Source organism: Cataglyphis hispanica, chromosome 23 (assembly GCF_021464435.1).
Source record: "Cataglyphis hispanica isolate Lineage 1 chromosome 23, ULB_Chis1_1.0, whole genome shotgun sequence".
NCBI classification, from domain to species: Eukaryota; Metazoa; Arthropoda; class Insecta; order Hymenoptera; family Formicidae; genus Cataglyphis; species Cataglyphis hispanica.
Window position 1 is genome coordinate 3,194,901 of NC_065976.1, and position 23,089 is coordinate 3,217,989.

General features: G+C 28.4%; 2 protein-coding genes across 3 annotated transcripts; one reads left to right on the forward strand and one right to left on the reverse strand.

The window, feature by feature from the left end:
- Positions 1-362: 362 nt before the first annotated feature.
- LOC126857840 (zinc transporter ZIP13 homolog) lies at positions 363-19,168 on the forward strand. The gene is made up of 5 exons (XM_050607656.1): positions 363-1,820; positions 14,451-14,561; positions 15,623-15,867; positions 15,990-16,569; positions 16,932-19,168. The coding sequence occupies exons 1-5, from the start codon at positions 1,592-1,594 to the stop codon at positions 17,099-17,101; spliced, it is 1,335 nt and encodes a 444-aa protein (XP_050463613.1). The 5' UTR covers positions 363-1,591; the 3' UTR covers positions 17,102-19,168.
- Positions 19,123-22,751, reverse strand: LOC126857836 (nucleotide exchange factor Sil1). 2 transcript variants are annotated; one of them, XM_050607647.1, is made up of 4 exons: positions 22,302-22,751; positions 21,443-21,723; positions 20,856-21,121; positions 19,123-20,779 (listed from the first exon to the last, which is right to left on the reverse strand). In XM_050607647.1, the coding sequence occupies exons 1-4, from the start codon at positions 22,414-22,416 to the stop codon at positions 20,023-20,025; spliced, it is 1,419 nt and encodes a 472-aa protein (XP_050463604.1). In that variant the 5' UTR covers positions 22,417-22,751; the 3' UTR covers positions 19,123-20,022. The 2 variants fall into 2 exon arrangements, with proteins under 2 accessions (XP_050463604.1, XP_050463603.1); XM_050607646.1 differs by having other exon boundaries at positions 21,437-21,723; positions 22,302-22,747.
- Positions 22,752-23,089: the final 338 nt, after the last annotated feature.

A 23,089-nucleotide genomic window follows, 5' to 3' on the forward strand; every position in this document is an offset into this window, starting at 1 on the left:
CACGCGATACATCCGAACAATAGATATATATATCTTTTCGGACGTTACAGAGAATTACGATACGTAAATAATAAAGTTACCGGAACACAATGGTTTAATACAATTTCAATTCCAACATATTGTGAATTCCCTCTGTGTTTTTCACAGCACAGATATGTCATGTGCGAGATAACATGAGTTGTTATTTTCCGCGTTTCAGAATCACGAGGGAAGCATATTGCGCGTTATCTGCGACCAGTCGAATAAATCGTTTATCAGCGATAATATAGATAGTCGATTATTATAGATACTTAGGATATATATAGGACCATGATACGAAAAAAAATGCAATTGTAAAGGAAAGATGCTCAGAGGAATATATGAGCGCGCGATCGTCGTACTGTCTAAGATGGTATCAAAATTTCGTTCATCTTTGTGTGAACTTTGGGTGGTTCAATCGCCTTTCCGTGCGTTTCTAAATACAGAAGCAAGCGGAGAGCGCTACAGTGTATTAAAATTTCGATCGACGAAGGCGAACCGGTCCTTGAGAAACAAATATCTTCGTTCGAAAAGTAGCGCCTCTATCGATCTCGAACGAACAGGATACAATACAGATCGTGTTTCTGTATCCTTTCTTCCTCTCTTTCTATCTCTCTCCTTCTTCGTCTAGCTCTCGTCATGCTGACTCTGCCTTTAGTTCTCCCTTCGCATTTATCTTCCGTTCGTCGCGCGCGGGTTCTCTCAGTCCGCCTCGTTTATGCGCATGCGCGAACGTAGTTATAAAAGGGACCGCTTACGACGCGACGCGCGTCAGTCTTTGTCAGTCGTCGAGTTGTCAAGGTAGAGGGAGGATCGTCGATAGAGTCTCACGCGGAAAAGCGAAGGAGTAAAAGAGCGTTAATCGCGAGTTAATCGAGCACGGAAGTAGAGAGACGGGACGGACGCACGCATCGTGCGTCCCCGAGATCGTTGTCATTACGCGTTACTCCGCGTCGTTACGCCACGGCGTCGACGGTGCCTTTGTGTCGATCCGGCGCTATGAAATAACGACGGTCCGTAGCGAATCAACGAGGAGGCAGACAGCGGCGGCCTCCTAACTCCAAGCGTCCGTGCTCAGTCCTCAGTGTAGGCTAGTCGGTCGCTCGGCGATCCATTGTCTCACGACTTTTCAAAACATTTCATCACCACGACTCCTCATTATCGCGCAGATGAATCCACGACGCATGGACATATGACATATAGGCATATATGACGAGGTCTTCGCGCCGAAATCTCTATCATAATCTGGACTACGACATCATCGTTTAGAGATAATATTGTCCTCTCGATATAGCACGACGTGGTAAGCCCTTTTGAATAGTGGCTCTCCATTCGTCGCGGTGAGGTTAGCTCCGAAAAGAGCGGCGAGAGCACGCTTCCATCATCGGCTTCGTAGCATTTCAAGGTTTCTTGTCACGCATAGTTTTCAAGGTCGAATCACGAGGAGTCTCGAAAGTCAAGCCGTTAACGACAATTTCGCGTTTCTATCCGCGTTAACACGAGGATCTTGATAAAACGAGAGAGAGAGAAAGAAAGAAAGAAAGAAAGAGAGGAACAACACGCAACAACAAACATGGCTGCTGCATCATACGCGTGCCTTCACAACTGCACGGACGCGGGAGATTTTCTATATGACATTTTCGGAAGAACGGACGCATGGTCTTCATGGCACGAGATCATCGAATATTGTTCCTACAATCCATGGATATTCTCACTTCTGGGCAGCGCCTTGATCGGCCTCACCGGCATCTTTCCCTTGTGGCTCATCTCCATTGAAGATGGCGTCGATCTTAAAACAGGCGGTAAGTAATGTTGATCTTTTATATACATACACTGTAGTAGGTATCCGTTACGTCACATATCTACAGGTGATACGGGGGTGACATGAGAAACGTTGTTATCACATCTGATCTCTGCTATATTATTTACTCTAATTTTCATAATAAAATTTTGTTGATTACCTTTTTTTTTGTCATTATGCAACTCGATTTTTTTTCTTTCTATTCTTTTTACTTTTTCGATGGTTTAAAATTATTTTTATCTACGATCTCAACTTAATCTTATTTTTGTCTGCTTTTATCATTCATTGCACAATTTTATTCTATAAAAATAATGAAACTTCAATTCTTAAATAAAATATTACAATCTATTTTTTGAAAACATTTTCTTTACACATCGTATAATGAATTAACAGATAAAAATTAATAAATGGCACAACGTTATTAAATAATTATTAGATTTTCATCAAAGATTCAAAGCAGAATATTGTATGGAAATTATATATAAATACAGTAAAACAAATTACAGTAAAATTATTAGTAAATGTGGCCTGGATTTTAAATAACCGATGTCTTCTTATCGGGACAAATATCATTTTTTTTAAATAAAAATTTGTAAAATTTTTTCTTGCGAAAACATAAATCGCAATCTCGAACTGACACGTACAAAGGACCACGCAGAAGCAAAAAGTACTTGTATACAGAATTACACAAAAGACTATTGCGTTATATATTGTAATTATCATCTATTTACATTTGGCTACACGGACATAAAGTATAATGTCATTCTTACTTTTCTGAGTAAGAAATCGTGAGATCGTGGAATAACGGTGAATGATACTACGTTACGAAAAATTTTACATACAATAAATTCGACAAAGATTGTCGTAATTTGATTCTTGTCCACGTATAAATTGAATTACTACGTAATAAATTATTGTACGATATCGTTATATTACGTGACGATAATTGCAAAACTCAATTGGATTTATTCCAATAAATTCCACTAATTGACCAGACTATTGTATTATGGCCCAAATTATATAGCAGTGAAGAGAGAGAGAGAGATAGAATCTTAAAGGTAAAGTTATGTGAAAATGCCTACAAAAGCAGAGATTCTCAAACTTGTTCGCTCGTGGCTCCATCCATATCTTAATTTAATGTAAAATAGCGATAAGTGAACATGAATCATTATTTTTTTCAAACAGAAAATGGTTACGCTTGAATATCCGCGAAATATATTTTTTTCTAAACGTGAATTTGTATTATAACTTGATTCTCGTTTTTCAATTCTATGTGCGACGATTATATTTTCTCCGAACGTTTTAATTTATAACTTCAATTCCCGACTCGTAACTTTTCTTCAATCCTGTGTAGTCTGACAATTAGTACATATGCGGGCAAATATATAAAGCCCGTATCAGACTGCGCATTAAAAATTGAAGATTGAAGATTGGAATGTTACTCGGAACTTAATCAGAACGAAAGGACTAAAATTTTTTTGTCAAATTTCAATCGTGTATCTTCAATTTCAATCTTCATTGCGTAATCTGATATGAGCTTAAAGCTTACTGTTGTCACTCAACAAGAAAGATCTGTATTATGCGGGACAATTATTATCTCTGCTCGTCAATATTTCGAATCAGTCATTTAATACTATAGATGGAATTACTATTGTTAATATTAGATAAGCTTTGGTATAAAAGATATATCACCAAGATAATCTCTAGACGAAGCATATACACGTATAGCTTTACGTTTAAAGACTTGCGGTTTTCAATGCTATATAACTCATAACAGGATAGTCCGCTCAATTAGTGGAATTTATTGAAATAAACTCAATAAAAGCCACGAGAGAGAGAAAGCGAATTATTCAACTATAATTGATTTCTCCGCGCATTTCATATTCATTCGTATATTTCGTATAATAAAGCTTAATATTTGGTTCAATTGCTTTAATATTTTCCATGGAAAATAATACAATGGAAGTTGTAAATTTGTTGTTGAACTCGACTTCTATCTCTCTCTTGTTGCAAAAATCAATTATTGGTCAATATAAATATTTTATCGTTATAATAAAGATGAGTCATTACAGTTTACTTATGCTAATGATAATTAAAATGATTATAATGATTAGAACGATTATTTGTTGGTTTTTTTCGTCGAGAATTCTCGAATACGAAATTTAAATTATAATACATTTAACTATACGCTGCTCGTGTAAAACGCGCATAATATTTATTATGTTATTGTAGGCTACATAAATAACGTATTCTTTGTTTATATGTTTTTTTCGTATACTAATTATTTCATAAATAATCAATATATAAAATATATCACTATAAGAAAGATTATATACGGTTATATTACTCTACATTTTAAAATACGGCGACGTATAATATTATATAATTATGCATTTACCATTATTTTATATTAGCAAGCTATAAGAAATATTCGAGAAACATTTAATTATAGATATTATATACATTTATTGGATAATTGATTAATTTGTATGATTTTATTAATTCGCACAATTTCTGTTCGATTACAAAATTTTACTAAAGCTATTTAATTTGTTAGAAGAAACATAACATGTTTTTTTAAAACATGTTTTTTTTAATTGTAATGTATGCAGTTAAATATCACGCGACAGAAAGCGTACACCATATAGGTATGTAGTTGCATATTCATTTGCAAAAATGCAGATCGTCACGTGTTATCACACTTAATTGCGCGCGAGATAATCGAAGAAATCTGTTATCAACAAAACTAATGCGTATAGTTTTCCTCATTGAGAATTGCGAAGTGGCAAAAAATGTCTGATGAGTATAACACAGTGTTCAATTATATTTATTATTACAGTGAGAGAGAAGAGAGAGAGAGAGAGAGAGAGAATAACAGATGCTTGAGCTCATTGAAATTAGAGAATTAACACTTGATAAAATGCAATAAAACATTTTTACATATCTGATGGAATAATTTATGAAAGTACAAATAACTGTATTTTTTTACTTGCTAATATATAATTACAATTTAATAATTTATTAAATACAATTTTTGCGAAACTGTGCGAAAAATTTTGGCAAAGAAGAAAGTAATTTAAAATCGGCGACAATATTTACACGACAAAAGAACGGAATTCGAAGGTCATGGAACTCGTTCTGTACAGTAGGCAGAATGTTGAATGGAATTTCTGGTCCAGTTGTAATGCATGTCTCAACCTACACTCTCGAAAAGAAAATCGTGCTATTTCTCAATCCTTCATCACATTTACATTGTTTACGGTTTACTTCTTGTCCATCGGCGAGACGAATATGAATATTCAACAAAATTGCGAGCGCTTACCTCTATGAAGCATAAATGAATGCGATATTGTTGCATCATTTATATTGCATAAATCCGTTTGAAAAACACTTATTTACATTTTCTGCTTTAATAGCCTCAATGTCGTCGCATAATTTTATCGATGATTAGCAATTTTTTAAAAGTTAAAGGAAGAATTAAAGGAAGAATTAAAGGAAGAGTTAAAGGAAGATTTTTATGAAAATGTTACATAATTATAAAATGGGTATATATATACACAAGTTATTAATATTTGTATATTTAGGACCGCTTGGTTGCGTGTGTGTGAAAGCGACAAAAACTTTTTCAGATTTTCATGATTTTTCTTTTTTTCTAGTTATTGCTATTTTCATGTTTGTACACATATATTTATATTTCAAAAAATATCCACAAATTTTGATACCATTTTGATTTAACAATATAAAATAATCGAGATATTTGCATGGGAGCAGAAGTGTTCACATTGATCTTGTCATATTACTGACATTGCAAAGCTAAGACAAGTCGTTTGAAACAAAAAAATAAAACAACCAAATTGATTTGTAATTAGTAATGATAAATAAACGCTACATGCTAAACCTATTATAAAAACCTATCATAAAAAATTGCAAATTGGTAAAATTATGCCATTATCAAAAAGTTCATTTTTGTTTTTATCATTATTGTTTTTAATAAATTGAAATGTAATTAAATTATCAGAAAGGATATAATTTTTTTTAATTTATTATATTGTTAGCGTACGGAGAGAATAATTATATGTCAAAATCCCAAGTCATTGCATTGAACTGTTTTCCTTCTACACTGTTAACAAAATTAAAAAGTCATTTCGAGAAAAACACGTTTAAAATTTTCATAACATATTTTTGTTTTTTGGTACTTACAATAAGTTTTTTTAATCGGAGATTTCCAAACCAAAAAAGAGTTCATACTGCTTACAAACATCTGCTCTGGAAACATTTGCCAACAGTTTTAACCTTTGTATTTTAAGTATTGTACACTCAAGTCCAGGTATATTAATATAACCGCCGGTCGTGTTTGAACGTTCAAGAATTTACCTCGGAATTAAATCGCTCAAATCACTATAATTTTACTATAATTTTCAAGAAATTGCATTCAAATTGTTAGAAAAATGCTCTTGAATAGTTATTTGAGAAAATATAAAAAAAAAAAAATCAATTTTTTTTACCCTCTAAAAACCAAATGGCTGCTTTAATAAGTATTATTGAGGAATTCTCTCTCTCTCTCTCTCTTTCTCTCTCATTGCTATCTTTGGCTATTCACAAATCAATTAAAAATAATTACACTCTATTAGCTGCGGTATAAAATAGTCCGCGTGTCATTTTCAAGCGGATAAAATGCATTTTAGATATCTTTGAAGACTTTTGAGCCGTGCAAAGTTAACGATTTAACATTTGAAAGTTTCTTTTCCGTCGTACATTTCTGATTATAAAAGTAGCTATGAACTTTAGAAGCAGCTGTCGCACAGACCTTTGCTAGACTTTATACTCGCAGTTGAATGGAAAGAAAGGGAACTATTCTGCAACGTACATATTCGTTTATATATGAGTTCTCGTACACTTTCTCAAAATGTGCAAGGATATTTGCATCTTTGAAAAAATGTGCCAAGGATCTTTGCATTTTTGAAAAAGTAAAATATATAAATTGTAGTCCCTTAATATTATACAATTGTACTCTAGATTTTAAATTGTTATTTGGCTATATGCTATATATACATATACATATATGTAACAAGGTCACAAAAATTTCTATTTCTTTGACATTGCTATGACATTATTGAGTATCGTCTATCGATTATAAATAATTGTACTGTCACAAAATATTGCGTATATTGCGATATTCGGCAAAATTCCATTTGTGTTTATAGCGCTTTGTGAATTTTGTGGCCGCAAGCCTGTAATAATACCGGGATAGGAATCAATAATGTTACTGATGACTTTAATTAACTTTTGTATGGAATTATTGTCGATACGACAGTGCGAAGCGTTTATTGAATTTGTTCGTTTTTATCTATTCTACAGTTATTCTCTATGCTCATACACAGAGATAAATATTTGTACATATTTGTCACATTTCTTTCGTAATGATAGATCGTAATCGTAGATCGTTGTCATTATCTACCGACGTCCAAGTTGATTATAAACATGCTATCGTAAAGTGATATTACTCAATTAATGACTAGAAGCTAAATAAGTGATTTTCGTTGGCTAGATATATTTCTGTTATGGATAAAACTAACAAATTACACTTACAGATGCACATGGCTTACATTTCGTCTATAATATTTCAGATATTACATTACATTATTTTTATTTTAGGAATAATATAGTTATTCATTGGAACAGTATATATTTTTTTCTCACATCTTTTTCTATTATTTCGTATATTTCGTATTTTCCGAATCAACAATGTGATGATTTCAAGTTATACGAGTAAGATTAACGGTGAATGTTACTATATCGCTAAACTTTAATAGTATAAACTTGATAGAAAGTTGCGAGAATTTAATCGTTTTCCAATGTACAAAAACTCATATTACAACACTAACTTTTTTTATCATGATTAAATCGCGTTTCAACAATAAAACTCATGCGTCAATTCGAAATATTTTATTAACTTTTTATATCGAACTTTATGTCAAAATGTTGTGAATTCTTTCTTTTAAAACAATTTAAATAAATTTAATTTTCATCATATAATTTTGACAGACAAATATTATGTAACAATTAATATCGAAAAATATTAAAAATTTTCGATAAAAATTTTTTTGATAAAAGCTAGTAATCAAATAAATAATTTAAATTTTAACTTTTAATTTAATAGAAATTTTACTTTTGCTTTAGTATCAACAAAATTATTATAAAATTAACAAGTGAAATAAAAAGATAGTTAATAATGATTTTTTAAAAGATAATTAATAATGATTTTTTATTTAAATATATATTATTTAGTAAAGATCGATTTTAATTTTATCAAAAAATATGTGTATAAAACTTATCATAAAGTTTGTGAAATAACTTATATATATCACTTTATATTATATATATAATATTATTCTTATAATGTTGGCAATCATATAAGCGTTAATCTCAAAGCTAAATCTGTGTTACTTAATTTATTATTATTATTATTAATATTATTATTATCAATAAATGAAAAAAAATCCGTATTACACTAAAATGACATGTTCTACAAAATTGATATCGAACAAAAATAATTACTTTGATCACGACACACTTGAACTTTTTTTCATTTTTTATCTGACATGTAACGATTTTTCATATGATATAATCTAATCCACAATTTATATATTAATAATAAAAAAATAAGCGTCAAGATGATTTATATTTTATATATATGTACTGTAGATTCATCTCTCGATACTGCATATCGAGAGTTATCTTCTGTCTTGATATCGAAGATAATTAGTTTTGTGAATTGCGGTGCAAAAACAATTGTCTTTTTATACAATATTTTCTTGCATTATTTGTATTCTCTTGTATCACCTTATTTTTGCCTACCATAATTATTTTCTAATAAATAAATGAGAATTGCAGAATTAATTATATCTTCTATCAATACACTGACTTGAATATTATTAGATCTTGTGTGAACTTTGTTCATTAAGTTATCTATGTGTCGTCAATATTGTATATTACTCTATTTTTAATATATTAATTATTAAATTAATAAATACTTCCTAATTTTTTGCGACAATCTAATAGTTTTATTACTATCACAATTATACATATATTTTGCGTATATTTCCATATTCGCTAAACTAACTAATAATTTATTATTTGTTATGTAATAAATTTATTTCCATGCTTTATCGCAATACAATCAAGTTTTTTTCAGGAACTTTGGCTACGCGATGCTGTAATCATTTTGCTAATCTTTTTATTATTTTCAATCAAACCTAATTTATTGTCATCTGACAACAGATCGATACCATTTATAAAAAAAATACTGAAACTTATTACTAGTTATGATATAAATTTTTAAATTTGATTTTGAAATCATTTATTTCAACAGCTTTTCTTAATTTTTATTATAATTAATTTAATAATTATATCAGAATAAAAAATATTATAAAAAGTAATTAAATATATTTTTTATAAGATTATATCTTATTCTAAATGTTATTAAAATAGAAAAAAAATACTTTCATTGGAAAAGTTAAATTTTCTAAGCATAACTGCGTCGTTTATCTAAAAATCGATAAGTTTTGCAACAGCGCTTGCGTGACTACCAGAGCTGAATATTGGTATTACTAAATCTTTAAAAACGTGCAACTATTGTTTTATTATATTTTATTTTTATTGTACTATAATTTATAATAAATCATGGCATGTGGTGCGTTTAGTAATAAATATAAAATCAAATTTCACTAACTTGTGAATTGTACTAGGTCTTTTTTTTGCACACGCGCGTGCCGTTTAAAGAATACTGCAACATAAATATAATTACTAGAATGAATTGTTGTTTTAGACTTTGGAAAACACGTCAACATATTTCAATTAAATAAATAGTCATACAATTGTCATATCTGTATTCTCATGAGACAACAAGCATTGCTTCAGAGAATTCTTGGCAACATAGTCTATAAAATTATTATATTATATATATATATATATATATATATATATATATATATATATATAGTAATTTTATAGACTATGTTTATAATATGGTTATATATATATATATATATATATATATATATATATATGTATATAAGATAAATAATCAGAATCAATATCAGTACCGGAAGAAAAAAGATTCCAAAGAAAAATTTTCAAATATATATATATATATATATATATATATATATATATATATAAGATAAATAATCAGAATCAATATGAGTACCGGAAGAAAAAAGATTCCAAAGAAAAATTTTCAAATATATATAAGATAAATAATCAGAATCAATATGAGTACCGGAAGAAAAAAGATTCCAAAGAAAAAATTTTCAAATATATATAAGATAAATAATCAGAATCAATATCAGTACCGGAAGAAAAAAGATTCCAAAGAAAAAATTTTTAAATTATTTAAATATTAAATAATTTGATTCTTTTGGCTTTATTAACTTAACTCTCCTGGCTTTATTAACTATATACAATTTTTTTAATAATAATTATTATTTCTTTTAACACATAATTATTTTGTTAATGAAAACTTTGTTTTATGCTAATGAGAATTTTACCTCAACTTGATTTATAAAAAGTCACAATGTTATATAATTGATTTTTGAGCTGACAAAGCATATGAAGCGTGTATTTGAAATTAAATGTCGAGATAATTAAGCATTACATTTTATTATCATTGATATGCATGAATAAAAAAATCACAACAAATTTTTAATTTATTTTATGAAGAAGAATCACTATTGATATACGTTTTCTTTGAAACACCCAGTAAAAAATAAAACCTCAACATTCGTCGTTGCATAGTTACGCTGTGATGCATTTTAATCTTCCGAAGTCCACAAAGAAATCGCCATTACGACTCGCTGTCACGATCTTTCAACGTGTTATCGCCTTCACGATAACAGTTGAATCGCTGCGCATGCTAATTGTATCCCTCGGGATAATATTATATTTACTTATCAGTCACATGTGTGACGCGATGCATCAGTGGCTGATATTTATTAGTATGCTCGTGCAATTGGGAAAAACCTGCATACAAGTGCATTGAACGCGCATGATCTATTGATGCAAAAAATTAGTTTACATAATCCGTACTATAGCAATTATGTAAGATGTAAATTTACGTAAGCTTTGCAAAGGGGAAACAATTTAATTAATAATTATTATACACATATTATAAAATGAAGATGAAATCATCTAAAATAATTCCTTAGGATTCGGAGATATGCCCTTATTTTATAAATTTTGATTGAAAAATTGATTTGAAATTTTCTAAAATAGTACTAGTGTCTGTGATCTATCGTTTGAATTGATTTATGATTTATTTTAGTTTATTTAACAGAAAATAAATTTACTAATGTAAATAATCGGGAAATCAGATTCTCATTTTAGATGTTATATAATAGTTTACTCTTTCAATTTAAGATCCAGTATATTTTAAACAAATCGTGATTCTGCTTTGAAATTAATTAATTTCAATAATTGTATTGTATTATATCTACAAAATAAATTTCTATTTTCCTAAAAATTAATTTTTCTATGCTGTGGTTCTTAGTATCTTGAGGTACAAAATCTTAATTATATAATCTTTGCAATCTCTAGTCTTCGATTGTGCAATAGGATTAGTGGATTCTGATCGCAGTACATCTGCTGTGAATTTGCAACGCGTACCGTATGTCGTTATTATACTAATTGTAGATACGCTCATTTTTATCTTTCTTTTTGTTGCATCTCTTTATTCTTACATTTTAGGAATATCCCAGGAGTCCTAATTCTTTTCATTTTTAATTTATAATCATGAGATTATGCAAGACGTGTTCTATATTTATAGACTTATATCTTATAATTATATATCATAATTTAAATTATTTAGAATTATATGTAATATTTATATGAATAATAAATGGAAGAAAAAAATTTGTATTATATGATAAGAGAGCTTTATTTTAAATAGAAGAATTAATTGCGGAGGCAGACTTCTAGGAATAGATAATATAAATTGCGTAGCCAGGTTGTGCTATGCATATAATTGCTATGTATGTGAAATATGAAAGAAATATTTGACGCAATAACTTTCAAGTACATATCAATTCAATAACAGAATATAGAAGTAAGCAAAATAAATTTTCTTATAAGGCAACAATTTAATGAAACTGAAATTTCAATTAGAAGTATAATTTTGGATTATATTAATTTTGGATGATTAATCTATTAAAATTTTATATTTATTACAAGTTTTAGTATTTGTGTGATATGATAATTTCCTACATTTTCGAACAAATTTGAATTTCAACATTAGATTAAGTCCAGATATTTTAATTATAACGATATGATTCATAATGAATCATAATGATATGTTTCGGACACAAATATTTAATTTAAATATTTATTGTTTATAGCATAACAATATCTTTTTTAATTTTGAACACAACGATTATGTTTACAAGCTTAAAAATGCGATGCTTTTCCATGAGTAATTATTCATTGAAGAGGAAAGTTAAAAGTGTGTTTACCACATTTTTACATCGCCAACTACATACACGATGCACATTTTTATCTATGTCAAATTTTAAATAAAACATGTGGGAAGACAGCTGGTCTTCTCTTAAAGAGAAATTTTTCACCGAATCGATATATATAATAAATGCCTTTTTTCATATCTCACTATTAGATTTTTATAGAAAAATATTTTTGGACAACGATAATACTATCGATATATACGTTGAAGAGAGAGAATACTTTATATGAAAAAAATCTTCCACATATAAAAAATCTTCTATGTACAAAAAATTTATACATATTTATATCATACTTTTCTCATTATTAAAATAAGTTAAATTCTTTACAAAAAATGTATTTGACAAAAAATATATTTTGTACAAATAATGTAACATTCTTAAAAATTGTTTATTATTGGAAAACAGAAAAATTTTATTATTTAACTATTTTATTTGTTTGCATCGTCGTACATGATGCATATTTATTTTTATTCCGATTATGCTAACTAGATCAATTAAATTCTTTTTATTGAAACTGATGCAACTCATGCCTGATACGCTGTAATAATAATACTAATAATAAAAATAATGCTATAGATTAGAAATAGATCGTGATATTAAATAACTCATCGATCTGTCGACAGCGATTTGTAACTGGCTATACAGAACATGCTAATTTCGAAAACTGGTTACATTTTTTTTGTTTTGTTCTGATTCTATGCAGCTACAAATTGACGTCGATCATAATAATTAATTCTCTAAAGATATTCTAGTCAAAATTAACAACCGCGTTTTCTATTTAATGAACAGGATTAATACGCAACGCAGTTTATGGAGAATTATATAATTAAAATATTATTGAATAAATAACATGTGTATATAATTATGTTAATTTTTTGAATATATTATAAATAATTAAATTAAATATTTTAAAAAATTTGTCTGAAATTGTAAAAACAAATATCCGCGTCTTTCGTTGCAACTTATAGTAGTTGAGAAAATATATTTTTAAATTAAATAAATTGCGACATTCTTTTACTACTTGAGATTACAGTTGATGAATTTACCAATTGAGAGAAGAGCGTCTGTCGGTCTAATCCAAAATGGGATCAAGGCTCGCCTCCACATTATTTATATTTCTTTTCCTCTCTTTTCCCCGTGAATCATGCGTTGACATCATAGCAATTATCATCAGATGACCTATTCTGCAAACTGTTGCTGTCACAACAAATATGACCTGCAGTTTATTAGCGATTATTCAGTGCATTAAACATTATATTAACAAAATTTATATTTCACATTATTTCCTAACATTGGACTTTCTTATTTATCACGAAAAGTTAGATACTCGATATATTATTTTTTTACAACAGTTCTATTATTGATCAAACTCTTTGAATATTAATTATAACATTAATAATACATTATATATGTTATATACAATATATTTGTATTCGATTAATATGCTTTAATTGGCAACAATATATAATTATGTAAAAAAAAAAAAATAGTAAATACATTTAACTCACAAATCAAGATTTATACGTTTCAGTTGACAATTGAGATTTATTTACAGGACTATAAAAAAAATTTGTTATAAGTTTTTCACACATCATTTTATGAAGTTTAAAAAATGAAATAAATATTCGACACAAATATGAGTCAATGTATTTACATATATCGGCACACTAGTTCCGTGATTTGCGCGCAGAAAAAGCATAACATCCGTAACTTATTTTATTGCATGAACTCGCTTCGAACTTATCGTCGTCTGCCATACGCAACGATAAACGTCAGTAAACGATTCGTCGATTTATATTTTCTTTTATCGATTATATTGTACAAATATATTACGCACATTTTACAGTTATTTTTACCGTATATTCTTTTCTTTGCTAATGCGATGATATCTGTTTAATAATTTTTTTTCGCATCTAATTCCAATGAAGTCGACGAAGAATTTATTCCCGAACGCTCTTTTCAAATGTAAAAGAATATATGCGAATAATTATTTCCTGCCTAAGCTGTTGAGATCTCTTACTAATGCATACTCAAAAAAATGAGTCGCTACAATTTATAAACGTTCTAGTTATTTAACGTGTGCAAAATGAATATATACTAATTTAATTTTTTTGTTACAGAAACCGGCAGCTCTTTAAAGATTCTTTTGAGCTTTGCCGTGGGTGCATTATTGGGTGATGTTTTTCTACATCTTTTGCCAGAAGCATTCCAGAATGAATTACAAGCAAAAGGTAATTTTACTTAATCTTACATGACTACTTAGATAAGGATTTTTTTAATCTTATCTCTTATAAGAAAATTTTAATATATCATAAAAGTCGCCTATTATTATGAGATAAGGTTGACATTGTTATCATAAAAATAAAAAAAAGTGATTACAGCAATACAGATAAATATAATCACACATATGAAAAATTATAGAAATTTCGGTGTATTATGGAAGAGAGACGGATTTTATTGATATACAATTTCTATTTATTCATACAATATTTAATTGCAATGACTAATAAATAGAGTAGTATTTGTGCAAAATTAGCAACTTTATCAGGAGGAAGTGTTAGTAAAAGAAAAAACCGAATAATCTAGATTATTTAATGAATCTTATTATTACCCTGATATTTTTCTTTCTTTCTAGCATTGTGAAATCTGCTATATAACGATGCGAATATATAATGTATCCGATATTTCTCCCTATATTATTTTTATATAACGTGTATATAAAGTATATAACATGCTCTGAATGCATTTTGTAATCTCCTAGTAGCATACGTTCCTGGTCTTCTCAAGTCGAGAGAGCTTTATGAACGATTTAAGCGGTGGCTTCGAACTCTATTGTGCATCAGTTGCAGATTTGAATTGCCAGCTGCGTCCATGTAAATTGCATGTCTTCCCGACTGAATCACGTTAGGAATTCGAGATGATCGGTAGACTAGTAATGGCCGTGTAAATTGATTATTTTTGAATTGCAAATTTTCTAGCCTTGATTTTACATTTGTTGCGTTTATCGATGATTTGAAAAAGTCAAATACTAAATTATATAACTTAAATATTCTCATAAATATTAACGAATCAATAAACGAAATATTAAAAAAATATGACTTTTGCGTATGCATATGAATGAATTTATATTTAGAAAATAATATCGTAGATGAGATAAACTTTATGAATTGCAACTCTCTTGATTTACTCACTCATTCCATTCTCTTTTTTTAACCATTATTTCTTCTTTCTTCAAGAAACATTTATAAATATGATGATATTTTATTCATTGCATGTTGACTTTTATTTACAGGCAAAAATAATCATTCATTCATGCGACCGGGCTTGTCGGTATTATTGGCCTTCTTATTCTTCGTGATCATCGAAAAATTCGTCACCACTATAAACGGGGAAGCAGCAATCATTCCAGAGCAGCAGTCTGATGAAACTCCAATTAATGATGCAAGTGAAGAAAAAGAAATAGATAATAATAATTGTATTATGCTAAACACGGAGAAGAACGGTTTCGCAAAAGAATGCTTCAAAAATTCGACCGAGGTAAATTTTTTATATTACTTAAAACTACTGTAATGTAATATATATTATTTAAAATTAATGTCATATATTATCTAAATTAATAATATAGATATGTAAATAAAATGATCAAACACCATTTACAGGTACAATCTTTCTTAGAGAAACAATACCGCAAAAATAGACAAATTCCAAATCATATCAAAGATTTGCGAAAGAATGGTTTTAAAGACATTGACATTATGAAATCCGCCTTGTCAAACGGATGTCCTAATGATGGCCCATTGGTTAACGAAGCGAAATGTTGCTTGAAGAAACTTGCGAAGAGCAACGGTTTCACATCGACAATCTCACGCGCTAATCCTCCACACGTAATCCTATCAAACAATATGCGTTTGATCGCGTGGGCAAAAAAATTCACATCTAATTTATTTCGTAAATTGTTCAATCCTAAGGCCTTTCCTGGATACCTCAATCTTTTGATGAATTTCCTCGACAATTTTACCCACGGTTTATCTGTGGGTAGTTCGTTCCTTATTTCCTTCCACATGGGTGCCCTCAGCACGTTCACTATTTTGGTGCACGAAATACCTCACGAGATTGGCGATTTCGCTATTTTGTTACGAAGCGGATTTAGCAGATGGGATGCTGCGCGGGCGCAGTTAATCACGGCCTGTGGTGGAATCGTTGGTGCTCTAGCTGCCCTCTCCTTCTCTGGTAGTTTAGGTAAATAATCACAAAAATTTACAGTGTCAACGCATGTAATTCAGCTTTCAGGAAACTTAATAACTAAAATTATAGTAAATTATTATTTTTTTTAGCTTAACTACTAATTGTTTTATCGTTATTAGCATTAAAATGACATTTCTTTTCTAATTTGTTTTATGTAAACTATTAAACTGAAATAATTGCATGTGTTATATGATATACTGCACATAAAAAATAATAAATATTTTTATGTACAGTATATAATAATATATTAATAAATATAAGTATAAATAATATATTTATAAGTTTTTGATATAAAATTTTATTTTTTTATAAAATAGAATTTAGGAAGTTATATATAATGTGTCTGTTATTTTCAGAGGAAAGAATCAGTTGGATATTGCCATTGACTGCAGGAGGATTTATACATATTGGTCTGGTAACTATCTTGCCTGATTTATTAAAAGAAACAAATACAAAAGAGTCATTAAAGCAATTTGGTGCTCTACTTTTTGGAGTTATTGTTATGGCTGCACTGATGTTTGTTTAAGTGAAATATATAAAAGTCGAATAATTTTATTAGAGATTAGTAAAGAGAATTTCTAATATGTTCATATTTGCACTAAATGCATCTATATAACATATCTATTCCAAAATTGCCATAAAATTACTTATTGCTCAATGGAGATGGAATATTCAAGGAAGGAAAACTAGCGGCGATAAAAGACTGACCAAATTTATATATGATAGATAATCGACTTAGCGTAGTTTATATTATAATATTTTGTATTAGAAATGTTTTCTCCAATATATGCTTAGTCTAGTTTATATTATAATATCTTGTATCAGAAATGTTTTCTCCAATATACACTTAAATATTTATTATAAAGTCTAAAATTATCGTTAGTTTTCCGCTCTTGTATAATCTTTGGAAATAATGAGATTACATTCACAGCTTGAATCTTTTGGTTTACCGAAAACCTTCCAAAATAATAATAATGAGAGAAGATGCGTTCTTGCAATAAATAATATAGATATAAAAAATATAATTTGTATATTATTTTATTACATTTAGATTACTTCAATGCTATCATGTTATTAATGACAAAATAATTCGAGAAATTGTTACAAACTTTGCTGTTATAATTTATGTATTAATATGTATGTTCATAAGTTAATCAGTACTGATACCTTCCGACGTGTTATAATGTGATGAATTATTTTTTCTGATAATAGGACTGTAATACTAATATAAAAATTAAATCTAAAGTCAATATTGACATATAATTATCACATTTTGAATAAATTTGAGAATTAATTATATGATATTTATGCTATTTGTTTGTGTATAAAGATATGTGAGAATTGCAATGAAAACTTCCTGAATGAAAATCCTCATTAGATATGTTATATACATTATATGCATTTAGTAATGTACTGATGATATATATCGAAATATATAGGTCTGGTAAAACTGCACTCAGTATATACTAACATATTAGAAATTCTCTCTCTAGAGTATACTAATGAATACATGTATGTGTTCAGTTCCTAAAATTAATTATAAATAATGCATAATCAGATCAGCTTCTTTTAAGAAAAAATTCACATGATAAAAATAAGAAGAAAGTATTCTATGTTTGTACAGAATTGGGAAATAGAAATTGTGCACATTCTGAGTTTATAATTAAACAAATTTGGATAAAACATGAAATAACATTTGCGTACAAATTTTGTAAAAAATCCAGATTTAGATAGAGTAACTTTTTGGGCATATTTGATAAAACTTCATAAGATTGCGCATAGAAATAGATTACATTTTAATAGATCATATAATATCTAATGAGTAAAGTGAATCGATTATACATAAATATATACACACATAGAGCAAAGAAAATTAATTATGTTTCTTTCATCTGCACAACTTTACTATTATATAATAATATTAATTATTTGATATTACATATTTATAAAGTATATATCATATATTTTGATGCAACTATTCATAAATAAAACAGAAAAAAATTCGAACTTTTAATATATATTCTATAGCGCATATTTACTGATATTATTATGAAAAATTATATTTTCTTTAAAAGGAACATAATAATAAGTATACCTATAGAGATATACTCACATGAAAGACATTAGTACGATAGTATCTTTCATAGAGCTTCACTTTATTATATATTCAAATAATTTAGAAAAAAATCGGATAATATATAGATATTATATACTTATAAAAAATACACATACTTTGTTATACTTCCAGTTTGTAAAGATGAGTGGAGTATTGAAAAGAATTCGACTTGTTCTTTTCTCTCAGTAGTAGCCTCGTGTATCATGCACAATATCCATATTTTATGAGGCATAAAACAAATGATCCTTGTACTTAACAATTAAAAGCAAGGTATTATACCATTTTGAATGCATGATACAGAAGGCTTTTTTCTGTATGTGTAAATAGATATTCCTTATTCAGAGAAGGAACTGGTTAAAAAAACTAACATCTTTTACAAAAATATTTTCTATAAATTATGATTATGTAAGTAAAGAAATTAATCACATGTAATCTCTAATCTGCTATGATTTGTAAATAAAATGTATTATTCTGTGATGTTCACACATTTTACTTCTTTCACATTAAATATATATTATAGAAATTGTTTCGGACAATTAAATCGAATATATTTTGTTGGTACAAAATAATTTATTAAATAATTCTAAAACAGAAAATACATAACAGTTGTATATGCTTGCATAAACAATACACTTGCTAGCTGACAGCAAACAACTGACATATTATACATATATATATATTTCAGTCATTTAAAATAATATTCTTAATTACTAAGAGAAATGTGAATTATTTATATGGAATATTGATTGAGCTCTGATTGATCAAATCAAGTTCCCGTCTCCTGTACTTAAAATATTCGAGCGTTAAATTATTAATAGGCCAATAAAAACAAAACTCATATCATAACAGTAAAAATGGACTACAATGATAAAAATCACTAACAATTATAACACATTTAAACAGTGAATAAAAATTTAACTGATATGTAATGACTAGTACTTTATACTTCAGATGCAAGAGACGAGAATCTGCACTGACTTATAGTGCAAGTATGATAAGTTATTTAGAATGTGGACAATATAATGTCACATTTAGAATAATAAAATATTTTTTTATTATTATAAATGGATTTTTCTTAAGATCTATAAAAATTATAATTAATTGTTTATCCATAGATATATTTTTCTTTTTCAAAACTATATTATAATGATGACCATTTTTTTTTCACAACTTTTGTATTCCAATTTAAACAAATGTGTATTAAGAAAGCTCTATGCTATTAAAAATGTTTACTATTGTACACAGATAATTGCACTCTCACATCTGTCCTTACAAGATTTGAATTTAATTTGTAGTCTTTAATTCTTTCAATTAAATGCCGATCGAAATATTCACAGTTCATCATGAGATGCTTCGAAAATAGTAACTTTTAATCTTTCAATTAGTAATATTAAACTTTGTAAAACGTCAGTTTCATCCACAGTCAATTTAAGATTATCCAAATTTTGATAAAAGTATAAGAGATTATCTATAACAGGTAGAAGCGAAAGCTTAATGTTCTTAAATTCAGTTCTACAAACAGGAGATATCGTAATCATACTGTCTGAAACTACTTCGAGAAAATCATTATTTTCTATGCTGAATTGGCTAGTTAGCTTCTCATTGAAGCACTTTATCATTAAGTTGCTTAGTAGCTTGCAGTAATCATGTCTCAATAATCTTTGCTCAAAATCTGTAATAGCATATTCTCTTGTTTTTTGCTGACGCTGTTCGATATCATAAATCTCTTGTAGATTTTGTCTTTCAATTATTAGATCATTAATTAATTTTATTGATTTCATTTGTATCTGTAATTGATCATCATATAGAATCTTGCCAAATAATTGTAAACCACCATGATCAATCCAAGCTTTCTGAGCAGCAGGAAACTGGCGTATTAAGGCACTTAGAGCATAGAGACATCTGGATTTTACTTCAATTTTATTATTCGTAGATAAAACGTGCAATACTTTTTGAATAAAATCATTTTCTAATGCCTTAGCTTGTACTTTTGGGTTTGATTGCGCAGCTGCTCCCAAAAGGCGTAATGCTTCCAATTTTATTTCATTATTAGTTCCATTGAGACATGGAGATATGATCTTAGTTAGCCTGAAATGAAAAAGAACAGAAATGTTTATAAATTCTTTTCGTAAAACAAATATCTATATTGATTTATTATGCTTACCCATCCATGTCTGAGAATATTTTAGCATTGTCGATTTGATGAAGAAGATATTCTAAATTGTTCAAAAGATCCAGAACTTCTTCAATCTCTATGCTAGTTAATGTTCCTGTAGTAACACTACTTTTATAAGATTGGAATTTCTGGAGAAATCTCTTTAATAATTCAGTATCGCTTGTAACATTGAGTTTGAGAGCATTAAGTTCCTCTTTTAAGGTTTCATAAAAACGTTTGAAATGCTTCTCACTTTTTGGCCTAATTTCTCCATTCTAGAATAAAAAAGAAAAAATTACAGTAGATGTTATTAAATTTTTATAAAATTTATTAATTTAAAACTATAATAATAAAAACTAATTATATAATTGATAAGATGACATATTAAATGATGTAATATATTAAAGAAATATTAAATATAAACTAAATTATATTAAAACAATTATATAAAAGAAAAATTATCATATAAATAATATTATAAAAATTAAATATTAATATAAGAGAAAAATTATTTATTCTATTCTTTGTAAAGAAATACAATTACAAATTTGATTATTAAATATTGGATATTAATAATAAAAAATAGTTACATTCACATTGGATATATTTTCTTCTTCCTGTTTAAGTTTTTTTAATCTTGCTTTCAATTCATCAATGGGAAATTTTAAAGATTCAGAATCTTTCTTTATTTTCACAGGATCTACTTCTTTATTTTCTAACACTGACTTATCAGGATGTAATGTCAGTGACTTTGAATTTGAACGATTTGTATTTTCATCATCTTCTTTTACTTCCTCTGTATCATCCATTAATTTAGCCTCCGTCACTCCAGTTGCAAAATTATGTCTTACATGAAGCCCTTTGGGGATAGGAGTTCCTATATATACAGTAAATTATATAAATCTTTAATATATTTGGTTAAATCACTTTTATCAGTATTTACATTTATGATATTAAATTAATTGAAAAGTTTAAATCCTATACCCTCATAATTCTCATATTAAATTGCAATTATCTAATAAAATTAGTTTTATTCGTGAAGATAATTAAATATAAATTTAAAATTTTTATCGATATAAAGTTCTATGAAAATTATTTAAAAGCAATTATTTTAATACAATTCGAGACGATTAAATTATCTCGAGGTTGCTTAAAATTGCACCACGTAATCGAATGTGAATATACGTCACTGGAAACACTTGATCTGCAACCTGAGTTTGCATTACTTTCAATTTTATTATATTTCACAAAATCCGAGTAATTTCCCCAAAAAATCTACGTCTTATGCAACATGTCTCATTCTTTAGAAACTGTGCTGGAAGTTGCATTTTCGCGGAGTACCGCGAAAAAATCATGCGACGGATTTGACTGACGTGGTGTTGAAAGAAGAGACGGATTCGGTTGACATAAAGTAGTCCCACATTACATGCTCATATATGATCCGGAGAAACTTACCCTTCTTCACCGTTTGCCACTCGTGCGTCGCTACGAAGGCGCTGTCATTTTTTTCGGCACCACCGAAAATCGCGAGCGACAGGTAAATCAGCAGGATGTATGTGTCGGCACGCATTCTTCTAACAAGCTCGTATCCGTAGCGTAGGATTTTTCTCGCGACAGTCCACGCGGACGAATCTTCACGGAAGCGCACGTGGCCCGCAACTGCCTATCATCGGCCGACAAATAAAATGCAATGTCAAATTTTCAGAACTCTATTCTGCGACATTTATCACGGGACTTGAACGTTATTCACGTGTTGCGTCCGTTATTTATTGCGTCAATGTGGACCAATGTGCCGACAGTAGTTAGATGCGTTCGCCACCAGAGCCGACTTCAACCAATAGGCGATAGAGACGATGTTGCCATGCTTGTCATTTGAAAATTCTGTCGTATATATATTCACGATTCCTGTTATAAATTAATTTTATAATTACTATACGATTCTCATATATACTTCAAAAATTGTTTATTTAGTTTTATGTATGTAAAATTTTTAGCGTGTTATAGACATTATAGTGAATCAGTTTGTATGCTTAAGTATAAAGTATTATTAGCATAAAATTATATATAATTATAATTTCATATTCTTTAGATTAAAGTCAAAATTTTGTCAATCACACAAGTATTCTCTACATCAAACAACACTGCAGTACCGTTTTGCTGTATTATATTTAATATTTTTTAATATAATATCCAAATACACACACACACACACACACACACACTTTCTATAAAAATTTATTATT